Source organism: Pogoniulus pusillus, chromosome 26 (assembly GCF_015220805.1).
Source record: "Pogoniulus pusillus isolate bPogPus1 chromosome 26, bPogPus1.pri, whole genome shotgun sequence".
NCBI classification, from domain to species: Eukaryota; Metazoa; Chordata; class Aves; order Piciformes; family Lybiidae; genus Pogoniulus; species Pogoniulus pusillus.
Window position 1 is genome coordinate 1206749 of NC_087289.1, and position 16154 is coordinate 1222902.

At 59.9% G+C, this 16154-nt stretch overlaps 1 protein-coding gene across 1 annotated transcript in view; it reads right to left on the reverse strand.

Annotated features, from left to right (window-relative positions):
• LEKR1 (leucine, glutamate and lysine rich 1) overlaps positions 1-3787 on the reverse strand; it is a 40712-nt gene extending 36925 nt beyond the window's left edge. The window contains exons 1-2 of the mRNA XM_064165050.1: positions 3704-3787; positions 3346-3427 (exon numbers count right to left, since the gene is read on the reverse strand). Of these exons, the coding sequence (XP_064021120.1) occupies positions 3346-3393 (48 nt within the window). The 5' untranslated portion in view covers positions 3394-3427; positions 3704-3787. The remainder of the gene's footprint in view (positions 1-3345; positions 3428-3703) is intronic.
• Positions 3788-16154: the final 12367 nt, after the last annotated feature.

Below are 16154 nucleotides of genomic sequence, written 5' to 3' on the forward strand. Positions count from 1 at the left end.
GCAGGGATCCTGTAACCCAACACCAACAGCTCTTGCTCCCTCCCCAGTTATCCATCAGGACTGAGACTGCTGTAGCAAGGACAAAGACCCCAAACCCCTCCCCTGCCCTTGTCCAAACTGCTCTTGCAGCAGAAACACCACAGGAAAGGCAAGAAAATGCTAACTCAAGATTCACTGTGCTGCAGCTGGCTGCTCCTCGATCCTTTCTCTGTACTGTTTCATTCTACTTCCTCTGCTTTCATTTTCTTCTAGTCCTCCTCTGCTGCTCTACTTTCATTTCTCTCACCGTTTGTCCTCCTGCCAAAGCAGCTAATCCCTGTTGTGCACACAGCAAATCATTACTCACACCACACCACTGATTTCCCAGCTGAGTGTTCCCAAGCAGAAGTGGAGAATTCTTTGATTGAAATGGACCTTTGCACTGCCATCATTGTTCAAAGAAAGATTTTCAAGAGCCACAGCAGAAACTTCACTTCCTTAAAACAGTTTGTGGTGAGCCAAGTTTGCAGGCAGCAGCTACTCAGCAAGTAGGAGAGCCCTGCAGAGGGACCTGGCCAGGCTGGATGGGTGGGCAGAGGCCAAGGGGATGAGACTGAACAAGGCCAAGTTCTGCACTTTGGCCACAACAACCCCAAGCAGCACTACAGGCTGGGGCCAGAGTGGCTGAGAGCAGCCAGGCAGAGAGGGCCCTGGGGGTGCTGGCAGAGAGGAGCTGAAGAGGAGGCAGCAGTGCCCAGGTGGGCAGCAGAGCCAATGGCATCCTGGGCTGGCTCAGGAGCAGTGTGGGCAGCAGGACAAGGGAGGTTCTTCTGCCCACCCCTGTGCTCAGCACTGCTCAGGCCACCCCTGCAGTGCTGTGTCCAGCTCTGGGCTCCTCCATTGCAGAGAGCTGTTGAGGTGCTGGAAGGTGTTTGGAGCAGGGCAGCAAGGCTGGGGAGGGGCCTGGAGCACAGCCCTGTGAGGAGAGGCTGAGGGAGCTGGGGGGGTGCAGCCTGCAGCAGAGGAGGCTCAGGGCAGAGCTCATTGCTGCCTGCAGCTGCCTGCAGGGAGGCTGTAGCCAGGTGGGGTTGGGCTCTGCTGCCAGGCAGCCAGCACCAGAAGAAGGGGACACAGCCTCAAGCTGTGCCAGGGGAGGTCTGGGCTGGATGTGAGGAGGAATTTGTTGTCAGAGAGAGTGATTGGCATTGCAATGGGCTGCCCAGAGTGGAGTCTCTGTCCCTGGAGGTGTTGAAGCCAAGGATGAGGCACTTAGTGCCATGGTCTGGTTGGTTGGGCAGGGCTGGGTGCTAGGTTGGGCTGGCTGAGCTTGGAGCTCTCTGCCAACCTGCTTGATTCTGTGATTCTAAGTAGCACAGGTAGGAAAACAGCCATAGAATCACAGAAGCTAAGCCACAGCCACGGGTGATTGTTTGCTGCACTGCCATTAAAAGAAGAGCAAACTAACCCCAAAAGCTTCCCAGGGCTTGCTTTGAGTGCAGATGGAAGCTGCAAAAACGGGCTTGCAGGCAAAGCAGCACATCCTGCCCTCCGAAGCCTCATTCAAAACAAGCCCTGAGGGGATCAGTTTGGCACACAGGAAATGATCCTCAGGTTTCAGGTAGCTTGGATTTTTTTTCCCCTGCCTGTGAGTAAAGCAAACTTAATGGCTCGTAAAGGCCTCTGTCAGTGCTGGGAGGAACTGCACAGGCTTGCCCCAGTCCTGCAGATAGCCACCACATGGCCAGGAGGCCACAAGGACTGCACTGGTGCTCTCCAGCAGTGCAGAGCAGAGCCCTTCCAAAGGGAACTGCAGCACAAGGGGATGCCTGCAGAGACACAAGATCCTTTCACCCGCTGTGAAGCACAGCTTGGCCCCAGGATGCTGACTCTGTAGTCACACAGCTGCAGAGAAGCCTCTCCTAGCTACAAGCCAACTGCTCCTGTCCTACAGAGCCTGAAACCCTTCCACCTGCCAACACCCAACTCGGATGCTGCTTTCAGGAAGGGTAGAGGAAAGCAAGAACTCAGGAAGCCCTCTCAGTCTCAGCCTGCAGATGACACCAAGCTGAGTGGTGAAAATGCCTGAGGGACAGGATCCAACCAGAAGGACCTGCACAAGCTCAAGTGGGACTGTAGGAGGCCAAGGGCAAGGTGCTGCACCTGGGTCGGCTGCTCCAAGGTGTCTCCAAAGCCTTCTCTTCTCCAGGCTGAGCAGCCCCCAGGCTGGCACAGGATGCTGCCTTCCCCTTCCCTACTCTACACCGTCCTCCATAAGCCTGCAGCTCTGGAGCTAGCTCGGTCACTGCTTCAGGCACGGCTAAACACTTCGAGAAGCTCCTCCATGCACTGAGATAAACGGCGAGAGCTCTGCTCGACATCCTTCCCAGACGGCCGCCCGAGCACCTGGCAGCAGCACTCAGCCCAAGCTGCAGGCAGCGCTCCCCACCCCCGCTGCAGCCACACAGGCAGCTCCTTGGGCCTCCAGCTGCACGCTGAGAGCATCTGCTCCGTCTGGCAGAGCAACCCACAGCAGGACTGCTCCTGCGAGCAGCCGGCTAAAAGAAAGCCTCCAGAAGAGATGCTGCAGAACCCCAGAGGGTGAGGGGAATAAGAACATCTGTGCAGCAAAGGTGAAAGAGGACAGGAGAGGAGGTGGTGAGAAGCAGTTGCAAACAAGCTGTGAACCCTGTGAGCCTGCTGCAGCTACCGTGCAAGGCAGCGGAGTGCAGAGATGGGCGGCAGCAGAGGCTGTGCCCCAGCCAGGCTGACCCCCTGACCCTGAGCTGTCCTCGCCTCCTGGCTAGCAGATCTCACACTGAGCTGCCTGCTCCTGCAGGGATCTCCGAGTGCTGCTCTGGCGTCTGCCAGCCCAGAGGAGGCCACCAAGATGCTGAGAGGGCTGCAGCAGCTCTGCTGTGAGCACAGGCTGAGAGAGTTGGGGCTGTGCTATCACACACAGTGCTACAGTCAGTGCTATCACAAGACACCACCGACGAGAGCCTGGCCCCTTCCTGACAGCCTCCCTGCGAGCAGCCACAAAGGTTCCCTCCCAGTCTTCCCTTCCCAGGCTAAGCAGCCCCAGGGCCCTCAGCCTTTCCTCATCAGCCATGTTCCAGTCCGGCACCCTCCAGCAGTTCCCTGCCTCTCTCGAACCGGGGAGCCCAGAACCGGACCCAGCACCGCAGCCGTGGCCTCAGAAGGGCCGAGCAGAGCGGGAGGAGATGCCTGCCCTGGGTGCCGGCCGCGCTCTCACGCACCCGCGGTAACGGCCAGCGCGGCAGCGCCCACGGGCCGCTGCAACGCCCTAACCGGCTGCGACTCGGCCCCCCCGGCGCTGTGGCCTCTTGTGTTTGCACCGGTTCCTACCTTCAGGATCTCCTCCGGCAAGGCGTGAACGGGGATGTGCCTCTCCATGGCCGCCCGAAACTCCGCGACGAGTTGAAAGAAGCTGCCAGAGGTCACAAGGAGGGTCAGAACCTGCTGCCGCCGCCACCGGCACCGCCTATTTCACGCTAGACACAGCCCGGGCCACCCCCGAGGGGCCACCCCCGAGAGGCCACCCCCGGGGCCAGGCCGTGATGTGAAGAGAGGAGCGGGAGCAGCGCGGGGGCCGCGGCGGGGGCGACAGGCGGGCGGTGAAGGGCCACAAGCCGCGCCGGGGCGGGGAAGCGGTCGGAGGGGAGCGGAGGGCAGGGGGCAGCGGCAGGGGAGGCCATGTCCTTACCGTGGCGTCCTCCGTAGCCAGGGCAACGGCGCCGGCACGTGGGGGCTGCGCGGCTGCGTCACCGGCGGCGGCGTCACCGGGGGGCGGTGGCGTCACCGGGGGGCGGCGTCACCGGCGGCGTCGTCACCGGGGGGCGGTGGCACCGGCGGCGGCGGCAGCGTCACGGCGGGGCGGGGCGGGAGGGCCTGGGCCGGCGCAGCTGTGGCGGAAGGTGGCGACGGCTGCGCAGGTGCTCCGCAGGTGCTCCGCAGGCAGCCGCGGCGTAACGGAGCCTCCCCTCTGGGAGGCGGTGACGAGGGACGGGACGAGCTGGATTGGCGGCGGGGAGCGGTGTCGAGTGGGACCGGCACAGGCGGGGGAGCCGAGAGGAGCCTCGGGACGTTCAGCCGGGGCCAGTGTGGGGTCCTGTACCTCGGAAGCAGTAGTCCCCCGCAGCAGGACGGGTGAGGGGGGACCTGCTGGAGAGCAGCCCCAAGGAGGAGCTGGCAGTGCTGGGGGACAGCGAGGTCACCAGGAGCCAGAAAGGTGCCCTCGGGGACAAGACGGTCCCGAAGAAGAGGACTGGACAGGGCTGGGTGATAGGTTGGACTGGGTGATCTTGGAGGTCTCTTCCAACCCGGTTGATTCTGTGTTCTGTCCCTCTGCTCTGCCCTGGTGAGGCCACAGCTGCAGTGTTGAGGCCAGCTCTGGGCTCCCCACTTCAAGAGGGAGCTGCTGGGGAGAGCCCAGGGCAGGCTGCAAAGCTGCTGAGGGGCCTGGAGCAGCTCTGGGAGCAGCAAAGGCTGAGAGCCTGCACAAGAGCAGCCCCAGAGGGCAGCTGAGCAATGCTCAGCAAGAGCTCCCCCTCTCTATGAACCATTTGTGTGCTGCCAGCTCTCAACGACAGCCACCTGAGTCCACAGCAAAGCAGTAGAAAGAGAGACGCAAGTTTCCATCAGAACCCCGTTGCAGCAGAGTTAGTGTCACTTCCTACCTTCCCTCTGTATGCAGCCCCTTCAGCGCAGGCCGGGAAACTGCCGTCAGACTCATCCCATCCCCTGTGCCGCCCCAGCCATCTGCTTCAGCCCCACGGTCCCCTGCTAGTTGGCACAGCCCTCAGCCTCTCCATCTGAAGCTGGCACAGACATGTGATGTGGATGAGGGGCCATGAGCACAGCAAGGCTGCTGGGTGCCCAGAGCCCATTTCCAACCTGCCTAAAGCCATTCCAAAGCTGCTTCTCTATGCTCAAGAGTACCTTCTGGATGCACAATGCAATTCCTACCTGCCCAAAGCATTTTCTGTATGCCCCAATCAATTCCTACAAAGCCCAAAGCATCTTCTGCATTCCCAAACCATTCTTCTTGTATGCTCAAAGCTTTCCCTATATGCCCAAAGCATTTTCTGTATGCCCAAAGCAACTCCTTTATGCCCAAAGCATTTTCTGCATGCCCAAAGCAACTCCTTTATGCCCAAAGCATTTTCTGCATGCTCAATTCCTATATGCCCAAAGCATTTTCTGTATGCCCAAAGCAACTCCGATGTGCCCAAAGCATTTTCTATGTCCAAATCAATTCCTATATGCCCCAAACATTTTCTATGTGCACAAAGCAATTCTAGATGCATAAACCAATCTCTCAGTGTGCCAAAATAATCTCCTGCATGCCCAAATCATCTTCTCTGTGCCCACAGCAATTCTATATGCACAAAACATTTTTCTCTGTGCCCACAGCAATTCTATATGCACAAACCACTTGCTGTATGCCTGTGGCACTTCCTACCTCCTCAAAGCAAGTTCTGCATGCCCAAATCAATTCCTACATGCCCAAAGAGATTTCTGTATGCTCAAAGCATTCCTGTATGCCCAAATCAATTCCTACATGCCCAAAGCAATCCCTTACGTGCCCAAAGCAATTCCTTTGCATCCAAATCAACTCCTGTACGCCCAAATCAATTCCTGTATGCTCAAAAGCAATTCCTGCACACCCAAAGCACCTCCTGTTTACCCAAAGCATCTTCTGTGCGCCCAAAGCCATTCTTTCTAAGCCCAAAGCATGCCCTACAGGGTATGTTCCCTGCAAAAACAGAGCTTACCACTAAAGCCTGGAAAGACGCCATGGTGAAAAGCGAAGTGACCTTCCCCTGGCCTTGTTAACCTGACTGCAATTATGCATGAATTGCTCTCAGCTGCAGAGGTTTGCTCTCCGGGTGAAACAGCAGCAGCGTTTATTTTCAGAGCAGCTGCAGAGGGAACAGAGTTTGGTTGTTTTTAGTAGAGCAAGCCTGTCCCGGGGGGGGGGGGCTTTTATGCAAGGAGGGGGGCTTGCTGCTGAAGAAGACAGAGTTTTGCTGGGAAACAAAGCCCCCCAGGGCCCCCCCACTGCACGAGTGGCAGCTGTTGCAATGACACGGGCATAGCCTACCCATCCCTCCCCAGCTTTGCGGGGCGGGGGGGGGGGGGCCCATGGATGTCTCCCCCTCCCCAGCCCCTTGCGGGACCGTGCCCGCATTGCGTGCTGCCCTGCGTGCTGCCGGTGTGTCGTTAATCCCCGGGCTGGCAGCAAGCGCAGCCGCATGCAGCAGCTTTCCTCACCGCCACCTCCTGTAACCTCCGCCTGATCTCTTCGGGGAGGAGGAGGAGCGGGGGGGGAGGGAGGAGGGGCGTCCCGTGTGGAATGGCGTGGGAATGATACTGAAGTCATGGAGTCACAGACTCGTTCGGGCTGGAAAAGCTCTTTAAGATCATCCAGCCCAACCACCCTGCCGGGGGGGGTCTAGGGTGGTTGTGAGGAGGAAGCTGTTGGCAGAGAGTGATTGGCATTGGAATGGGCTGCCCAGGGAGGTGGTGGAGTGGCTGTGGCTGGAGGTGTTGCAGCCAAGCCTGGCTGGGGCACTTAGTGCCATGGTCTGGTTGGTTGGGCAGGGCTGGATCACAGTCACAGAATGTTAAGAGGCTGGAAGAGACCTCCAGAGATCATCGAGTCCAAGCCCTCTGCCATGGATGAGCATGGTTGATTCTACTCTGCTCTGTTCTATTCCTGTTCTGAACCCTGCCAAGTCTGGTGCTGAGACCACGGCCCTCAGCACCACATCCACACAGCTCCGAAACCCCTCCAGGGACAGGGGTTCAGCCTGTGCCAGGCTTTTGAGAACCCTCTTGGGGAAGACATTTCACATCAATGTCCAGCCCCAACCTGCCCTGGTACAATTGTTTCCTCCTGTTCCTTAGCAGAAGCCGACCCCCACCCGGCCCCAAGCCTCCTTGCGGGGAGCTGCCAAGAGCCAGGAGGTCCCCCCTCAGCCTCCTCCTCCGCAGAAGCCATGGCAGGCGCAGAACGCCGACTCCCCCATCGCATGCGATCGAAAATGAGACGGGCAAGAGCTGCGGGCTGGAGGGAGGGAGAAATGAAATAAATAAAATATAAAGCGCCGCTGTTTCCCACCCTGCAGCCGCCGCGGGCGGGGGCGGCGGCGGAGCTCACCCTGCGGGGCCGCGCATCGCGTGTGAAGGGCGGCTCGCCCCCCGCGGAGGGCTCTAATTAAGAGCGGCATTAACAGCGGGACGGGGCCGGGAACGCCTCTGCCGGGCGCGGGCAGCGGGGAAGAGCCTGGCCGCGCCTCGGCGGCAGCTGGTCCCTCTGCGTGATGGCGGCGGCGGCGGCGGCGGCGGCGGCGGCGGCGGGCGGGGGGGGGCGGGACGGGGCCCGGCGCCTCTCACGCGATGGCCGCTTACCGTGCCGGGGCAGGGTGCCGTGAGGCGGCCGCGGATCAGCGCGGATCAGCGCGGCCGGGGGCAGGCGGCCGGCACGCAGCGGCGCGGCGCGGCACGGCACGGCACGGCACGGCCAGGGGGAGCTGCGCCCTTCCTGCCCTCCGCGGCGGCGAGGGGAGCTAGACCTAGGGGGGGCTGTGAGATGGTACCCGGGGGAGGCTGAGCAGACCCTGGGCTGAAGGGGTCCAGTGCCAAGAAGACCAAGGGGAGCTTGTCCTGAGGGGGACGGAGGAGGTCCTGTCCCGAGGGAGCTTGTCTGCAGGGCAGGAGGCTGAGAATACCCTGGACTAAGGGAATCCAGCCCTGGGGAGTGCTGAGGAGAGCTTGTCCTGGGCAGCTGAGGGAAGCCTGTCTTGGGAGGACGGGGGTGAGGGGATCCAGAGCTGTGTAGACAGAGGAGAGCTTGTCCTGGAGGGGACTAAAGAGATTCTGCCCTCCAGTTCTGGAGGACAGAGGAGATGCACTCCTGGGAGGGAAGCCTGCCCTTGGGGTGCTGAGGAGACGCAGTCGTGGGTGGGGTGAGAAGAGATGAGCTGGGGTGTCCTTGCGATGAGGAGAACCAGGCTGGCACCATTCTGCCAGCCTGGACACTCAGGGGTCCCTGCTGTGAAGCAGAGCAGAAGCTGCTCCCACCGCGCTCCACCCCAAAGGAGCTCTTCCAACTGCAGGGAGCCCACAGAAGCCCCCGCGGGCCTGGGGCGGCTGTGCGGGGTCCGTGTCAGGCCGGGCCGGGCTGTGCGTGCCAGCGGCCCCGCTCCGGGTCGGGCTGCGGGCGGTGGAGCCGCTCCAAGGACAAAGGAGCAGGCGAGGAAGGAGTGCGTGACACGCAGCAGGCATGAGCCAGCCCTTTCCATTGTTTTCCGGCAGGCTTTGTACCTTCTCAAACACACGTGGAGAGCCTCCCGCTGCTCCCAAGCCCCGACCCGGAGAGGCAAAGTCCGTGCCAGCAGGCAGCGGGGGGAGAAAAGCTAATCAGCACCAACACCCTCGTGGCACAAAGGCAGGACCCACCAGGGGGTGTGTGCCTAGGTGTGCCCGCACCTGCGAGCTTCCCTGGGGTCAAACCCTGCTCTTGCCTCCAAGCCCTCCCGTTCCAGGCTCAGTCCCAGGCGCAGCACGGGCAAGCGGCGTGGTGCAGCCTCGGCTGGAAACAACTGCCCTGGCAAGCCGCTGCTGCTGCTTCCAGTTGTTTTGCTGGGTCAAGGCAGAGCTCCAGCCCTTATCTCTCGGTGCTGCGGCGGCTCTGCGGAGGAGCAGGAAGGGTCCCGGCGCTGGGGCAGGAGGAGAGCTGGCAGGAGCCGTGCGGAGCGCGGGGTCAAGGGAAGGGCAGCCAGGGAGGCTGTGGCGCGGCTGCACCTCGCCTCGGCTCTGTTTTCAAGCTGTGTTGTTTGCTAGGTTGGTTTGATTCGTTCTGCTCTCCCCACCGCCACCAGCACCACCTTTGCAGATGTCACAAGGACCTGGCGCGGGGTGGGAGAGCAGCTGCTGTGGGAGGATGTTTGGAGGGGGCGTCTGAACATGAGGGCTACCTACCAAGGTCAGGCGGGCCTGGCTGTGCAAAGGCAGAGGATAAAGTTTCCAAAGCACCGTGAAAAAGATAACATCAGGACAAATGAGAAGGAGCAGGGGCCTGGTGGCACGCAGAGAAAGGCAGAGGTGAGGCCACGGTACTCGTGTGGTGAAGCTGGGCTGAAGAGAGCGAAGGAGGAGCACAGGGATGGCAGTGGGGATCCCTTGGGTCCTGAGGGGGGAGATCCCAGCGCTGCCGCTGTGCCATTGCCAGATCCAAGGCGAGCTTCTGGCCACAGGAGCACATGGGGTGAATCAGAGAAGGAATATGTGTGATTAAGCAGCAGCTGAGTGCCAGCAGTGAGGAGCTGACAAGGATAGCAGGAGCGTGTGTGTGCAGAGGACATTGGGTTGCTCTGCCACGACAGAAAAGGATTTGAAAGGGAGCACAAGCAGCTCGCACTGAGCCCGAGTTGGCAGCCAGAGGACTTGGGAAGGGTGCCAGGAAAAGCGTCAGGAGGCTGCAGTGGGAAGGGAGCAGAGAGGCAGCCTCAGCCAGTCAGTTAGGAGTGGGCACAAGGGCAGGAGGGCATGGTCAGGCAGCCAGCAGGACGTGATTTGGGGAGGAAACAACCCAGCCAGAGCCCCAAGCCCCTGGGAGATGTCTGCAGCAGGGTTCAAGGTTTTGTTCTTTATCTTTAAAGCATTCAGTGCCTGAGCTCATCCTATCTAAAAGATCACCTCATGCTCAGGGGCAGTGGTGGCACCTCTGATGGCTCCAGCTTTTACCATCAGGGTGAGGTTCAGCCGTGCAGAACTCAGCAGTTTCCCAGGGGCCTGCTAGGAAACTCCCACGGGAATCAGCAAGCCCATAAATCTTCCTCCTTTCCCCCACCCCTCACCCAGCAGCAGGGTGAGCTGCTCTTTCCTAATTTAAACACATGGGAGGGAGGGGGGAGCAGAAAAACCCTTCCTACTGTTAAACAAAAACCTGCCGATCCTGCCAGAAGAGGACCTGCACGCAGACGGGGGCTGAGAATGGGTCAGACCAGACAGATGTTACTCACAGGCTTCGTCAGCTGCTGCAGCAAACACCAGGCAGCCATGGAGGAAGTGTGGAAAAGTTGAAGGGTGAAGGAAATGGGAAAGGATAAGGAGAAAAAAAAAAACCAACCCAACAACAAAACAAACAATGGAAGCCCGGAGGTGGAGAGGACAGCACATACCAAGGAGGATGGTGAAGCTGAGCTGAATTTAGGAGGCAGGACCTAGGATGGAGACTGGAGATGGGGAAGAAGTCAGTGAGAATGAGACACTGTCACAGGTTGCCCAGAGAGGCTGTGGTTGCCCCCTGCCTGGATGTGGTCAAGGCCTTGAGCAAGCTGGGCTGGTGGGAGGTGTCCCTACCCGTGGCAGGGGGGTTGGAGCTGGATGGTCTTGAAGGTGCCTTCAAGTAGAAACCATTCTGTGAACCATGCTGAGATCCAGCAGGCACAGAGGGTACAGCAGTGCCCCAGCCTACAGCAAAGGGAGTGGCATTATCCATAGGAACCCTTCTTCATCCTGAGGCTTGCAAGCCCTGCATGTGCCAGCCTCTACTACTGGCATGGCTGTGGAGCTCTTCTTGGCCTCCTCTCCATCTCCTGGTGCTCTGGGCACCCTTCTAAAACACAAAGAGCACCTAGTGCTCAGCAAGTGCATTAGGCTGCTCCTTCCTCCCCTTCACCTTCTTACCTCATGGCTTGTGTGGCTGTGGAGTGTCCTGGCAGCAGAATGCAGCCCCGTGACAGGGGCTGACAGCTCCAGAGGGATGGCACCATCTGGATGGGAGCTGCATGCTGGTGCTGCAGCCTCCCTCTGACACACAGCCAGCCCCTCACACCGTGGCCTAAGGTGCAACCTGGGTGAAAATAAGATGGAGTAAGGATTTTCTTCCTCTGCTCCAGAACCTGTTTGCTCTTAGGCTCACCAATTAAACACAGGTGGGGCAAGGTCCTTCCAAGGTAGGGGTCCAGGGCAGGGGGGCATTGGGACAAGGTGGTCTCACTTGCTTCCTGGACAGGACAAGCAGCAATGGATGGAAGCTGCAGCACAGGAGGTTCCAGCTCAGCACAAGGGGGAACTTCCTGACTGGAAGGGTCCCAGAGCCCTGGCACAGGCTGCCCAGAGAGGCTGTGGAGTCTCCTTCTGCGGAGCCCTTCAAGGCCTGTCTGGATGTGTTCCTGTGTGCCCTGAGCTAGATTGGATGGTCCTGCTCTGGCAGGGGTTGGACTGGATGATTTGAAAGGGCTTTGCCAAGCAAACCTGTGATTCTGTGACCTGCTCAGCACCACAGCTGATGGCAGTCCTGCAGCTCTCCTTCCTGTGATGGAGCTGCCAGCAAGTCTCCATTCACATCATGTTTGCTGCTTGGCATTGTGCTAAACGGGTTAAGGGCAGCTGCAGGCAAAACTCTTGCTTCAAAACCTCTGCTTTGCTGTTTGTCCTGACAGGAGCTGGAGAAGAACCTGGCACAGCTGTCAGGCGAAGGCCCAGCACTGCTGAGCTGTTTGGGAGCACGAGTGGAGGCTGCAGCCTCTCCTCAGAGCTCGATGCCAAGAGGTTCATGCCTCCTGCTAAGAGCACACCTAGTGCCAGCCAGGCCTGGGCTGCAGCCTGGCACCAGCAGCCTCCTGGAGGTTTGCTGGAGGCCCCCTAAGCCTGAGCTGCTGAGGTACAACTGGGAGGTCGCTCCTCAGTGGGCTCCAGCACATGAAGTGGGCTTCTGCTGTCTGATCTCTGTGCTGCTTCACCCCTCAGGAAGGCTCACAACAGGTTTCTGCCCAGCTGCCGGCCAGAGCCTGGTGCCTGTGGTGCAAGATGTGGCTGCCCAGCAGCTCGTGTGTGGGGAGAAGCAGGAGGTCAGCATCCAGAGGCAGAGAGTCCTCCCAAAGCTGCTGTGGGCTGACCCCGTCTTGTCTCACCTGACAGCAGCAGGCCTCGGCAGGAGGGCTGCAGAACTTGACCCAGGAGGCGATTGTGCAACGGGACAGTGTTGCCCTGTCACTATGGAGTCACCAAGGGAACTGGCACTGGCTTCTTTCTGTTTGCACAACACTCACCAGCAGCTTCGCACCCATCTCCGGGGAGCTGCAGCCAGTTTTCAATCCACCGTGGCCACAGGGCTTGCCAGGGCTTCTTTGTGGACACTCCATGGCCACAGGGCTTGCCAGGGCTTCTTTGTGGACACTCCATGGCCACAGGGCTTGCCAGGGCTTCTTTGTGGACACTCCATGGCCACAGGACTTGCCAGGGCTTCTTTGTGGACACTCCATGGCTCTGCTTGGCACATCCAGGCGGGAGGAGGGGACCCTGCCCTCAGCAGCGACCAGGGGAGCCAGACCTAGGGGGGCTGAGATTGCATCTGACAGAGGCTGAGCAGACCCTGAGCTGAGGGGGTCCAGTGCCGAGGAGACCAAGGAGACCTTGTGCTAAGGGGGACTGAGGAGGTCCTGTCCCGAGGGGCTGAAGGGAGCTTGTCTGCAGGCCTGGAGGCTGAGGACACCCTGGGCTAAGGGAATCCAGTCCTGGGGAGTACTAAGCAGAGCTCAGAGTGGGGCTGGGGAGAGCTCAGAGCGGAGCTGGGGAGAGCTTAGAGCAAGAGTGAGGAGAGCTCAGAGTGAGTGAGGAGAGCTTGTCCTAGGGAGCAGAGGGGAGCCTGTCTTGGGGGGATGGGGGTGGTGAGGGGTTCCATACCTGGGTGGACAGAGGAGAGCTTGTCCTGGAGGGGCCTAAGGAGACCCTGCCCTCTGTTCTGGAGGACTGAGGAGACGCAGTCCTAGGACAGAGGGGAGCCTCTCCTGGGCAGCCTGTCCTCGGGGTGCTCAGGAGATGCAGCCATGGGTGGGTGAGGAGAGCCTGTCCTGGAGCTGAGCAGAGCCTGGCTGGCACCATTCTTTGTGTGCCAACAGAAGGAGGCTCTCCAGCAGGCACGGGGCTGGCTTGGCTGGGCCTGGGCTCACTGCAGGTCGCTGAAGTGCAGGAGGCTGAGAGGGGGATCGGAGGAGACACATTTAGAGTAGAGGCAAAGGTGGTAGGACACTGGCCCAGGCTGCCCAGAGAGGTGGGAGATGCCCCATCCCTGGAACCACTGCAGCTCTGGGGCTCTGAGCAAGCTCCCTCTGAGCAGATGTCCCTGCTGACTGCTGGAGTAGATGACCTTGCAGGGTCCATTCCAAGCCAAGCCCTTCTGTGGTTCAGTGAGATGTAGCCATGGTCACCTCTTGCTGGAAGCCTGCTGAGGCTGCAGCTGGTGAGGTGCAAGTGTGGGCAGAGTGGGAGGTTGCCCAGATGATGCCAGAGGAGTGCAATGACTCCAGAGGGAATGGGAACAGCAGGGTGCAGGCTGCACTTCAGCAGCCCACGTGTGAGACTGAGTCGTGCTGGCAGCTCAGGCTTCACCCAGGGCTGCAGCAGACTGACTCAGAGGGTGCTGCCCCACTTTCTGGGTCCATCTTGGAGTGCAGTGGCTCAGGACTTCAACCCAAAGGTCTGCACATGCCCAGGTCACAGCAGACATTCCCAGGGCACCCTGGATTCACAAGAGTCAGGATCACAGACCTAGCCAGGCTGGAAAAAGCCTTTGAGATTACCAAGTCCAACCTGCCACAAAGCCAGGGGAGTCCAAGGGAATTTACTCCCAGCAGGTCTTTGGGGAGCCTCCCTTTCCTTGCTGAGATCATCCCAGAGGCAGCTTTCCTTTCCTGTGGCGAGGGTGGAAGGTGACAGAGCATCAGGCTGCAGCACGGGGCTGCCACAGGGCATTAGTCACGTCCTCAGCCACAGGAAGGCCACCCAGGAGGGCAGGTCTCAGCTCCCACCGCCGGGGCTGTGCTTGCCTGCAGAACACAAAGCCAGGGCAGGCTCCTGCCCCACACCTGGAGCCTGGCTGGCCAGAGGTGAGAGCCAGGGCTGCGGCTCTGCTGCAGGAGCACAGAAAGCCTGCTCCAGCCCAGCCAGCCGCTGCTGCCCAGAGGCCACTAAGCACTTCCCTGCGCAGGGCTGCAGCTGCCTGGCAGCCCAGCCCAGCCCAGCAAGCCAGGACGGGGCCCACTCTGCTTGCACTCTTCCTACCCTTCCTCTGAGAGGACACCCAGCCAGAGAGCAGGACCAACCTTTCACAGCACCCCAGCGTGGAGGGGCTGGGAGGGACCTCTGCACATCATCATCCAGCCCAGAGCAGGGCACCCACAGCAGCTTGCCCAGCAGCACAGTGCCCAGGGGGGGCTGGAAGCTCTCCACACAAGGACACTCCACAGCCTCTCTGGGCAGCCTGCTCCAGGCCTCCACCACCCTCACAACAAACAACTTTCTCCTCCTGCTCAGGTGGCAATACCTGGCTTCAACTTTGTGCCCATTGTCCCTGGGCACCACTGAGCAGAGCCTGGCCCCAGCCTCTTGCCCCCAGCCTTTAGCTGTTGCTGAGCATTGCTCAGCTGCCCTCTGGGGCTGCTCTTGTGCAGGCTCTCAGCCCCAGGGCTCTCAGCCTTTGCTGCTCCCAGAGCTGCTCCAGGCCCCTCAGGAGCTTTGCAGCCTGCCCTGGGCTCTCTCCAGCACTTCCCTGTCCCTCCTGAGCTGGGGAGCCCAGAGCTGGACCCAGCACTGCAGCTGTGGCCTCATCAGTAAGCTCAGAGCAAAGCAGTTTCTCCTGCTCTTCACATGGAACCTCCTGGCTTTCAGTGTCTAGGGTCCAAGTCAGACGTGGCCCAAAGACTCTGATTTCAGGAGCTCCGCAGTGCTTTGGGACTAGCAGAAGCAAAGTGCTGCTGTGCTGCTGCTGTTTGCTCCTTGTGCAACGCCCCTCTGAGTCCACTGCTTGGTATCTGGGTTGATACCTTAGCAGATACTACAGGCAGTATCTCTGGAGTACAACAGTGACACAAGCACAGCAGCAGGGAGGATCAGCACTTCCTACCGGGGACACAAGTGCCAGTCCCCACCCCAAGGTTAAAGGCACACTCAGTACTTATGTAGCTGGCACACCCCGGAGGCCCCTTCAGGATGAAGGTCCACACTGCCTGCTGCTCCAGACACCAGGGGAAGGGCCAGTCCCTGCCCCAGCTGAGGAGCCCTGGGCAGGTTGTTTGCCTGAGCTCTCCTTCCCTGCCAGCTTCCGCTGAGTTATCAGTGGTGGCCAAGGGTGGAGGCTTTGTTCCAGTGCTGGCTTCTGGCTCCAGGCTGTTCTGCAGATGAGGACCTTCCCCTGGGGCCTCCAGTCCCCGCCTGAGACAGCTAACTTGGGAAGCAGCAGCCAGAGGCTGAGCAGCTTTGCTCATGTTGCCTGGTTTCATGTTTCTAAGCAAACCCAGTGGCTGATAACAGACACCACTCCTGTTTGCCTCCACAGAATCCTCAGCACCTGCAAGATCACCGAGTCCAACCACAACCAAACTACCATGACCACTGAACTACATCCTGAAGTGCCACAGAGAATGGGTTGGGTTGGAAGGGACCCCAAAGCTCATCCACTTCCAGCCCCCCAGCCATGGACACCTCCCACTGGAACAGGCTGCTCAAAGCCTCACCCAGCCTGGCCCTCAACACCTCCAGGGAGGCTGTGGAGCAGGGAAGCACAGAATGGGATCTAGTCTGGAGAAGACCTTCAAGATTACCAAATCCAACAATTAACCCAGCACCAGCCAGTCTGCAGCTAAACCATTCTGGGGCTATGAAACCATGGCCCTCAGCACCACAGCTCCCAGACCCCTCCAGGGATGGGGGCTCCACTCCCTGGGCAGCCTTCCCTTCTGGGGAAGAAACTGTTCCTCGTGGCCAACCTAAACCTGCAGCTGAGGGCATCTCCTCTTGTCCCCTGGCAGAGCAGACCAAGCACTACCTGGCTGCAGCCTCCTCTCAGGGAGCTGCAGAGAGCAATGAGCACTACCCTCAGCCTCCTCTGCTCCACACTGCACACCCTTCAACACACCAGCACCATGGCCACTGACCTCCAGTTAAAGATGGAGTCAGAGAGCCACAGGCTGGTTTGGCTTGGAAGGGATCTTCAAGATCACCCAGTTCCAACTGCCCTGCCATGGGCAGGGACACCTCCCCCTAGACTGGGTTGCTCAAGGCCTCCTCCAACCTGCCTTTCAGCACTGCCTGGGCCTCATCACCCCCACGGGGAAGAATTCCTTCCTAATATCTCAATGCCCTCC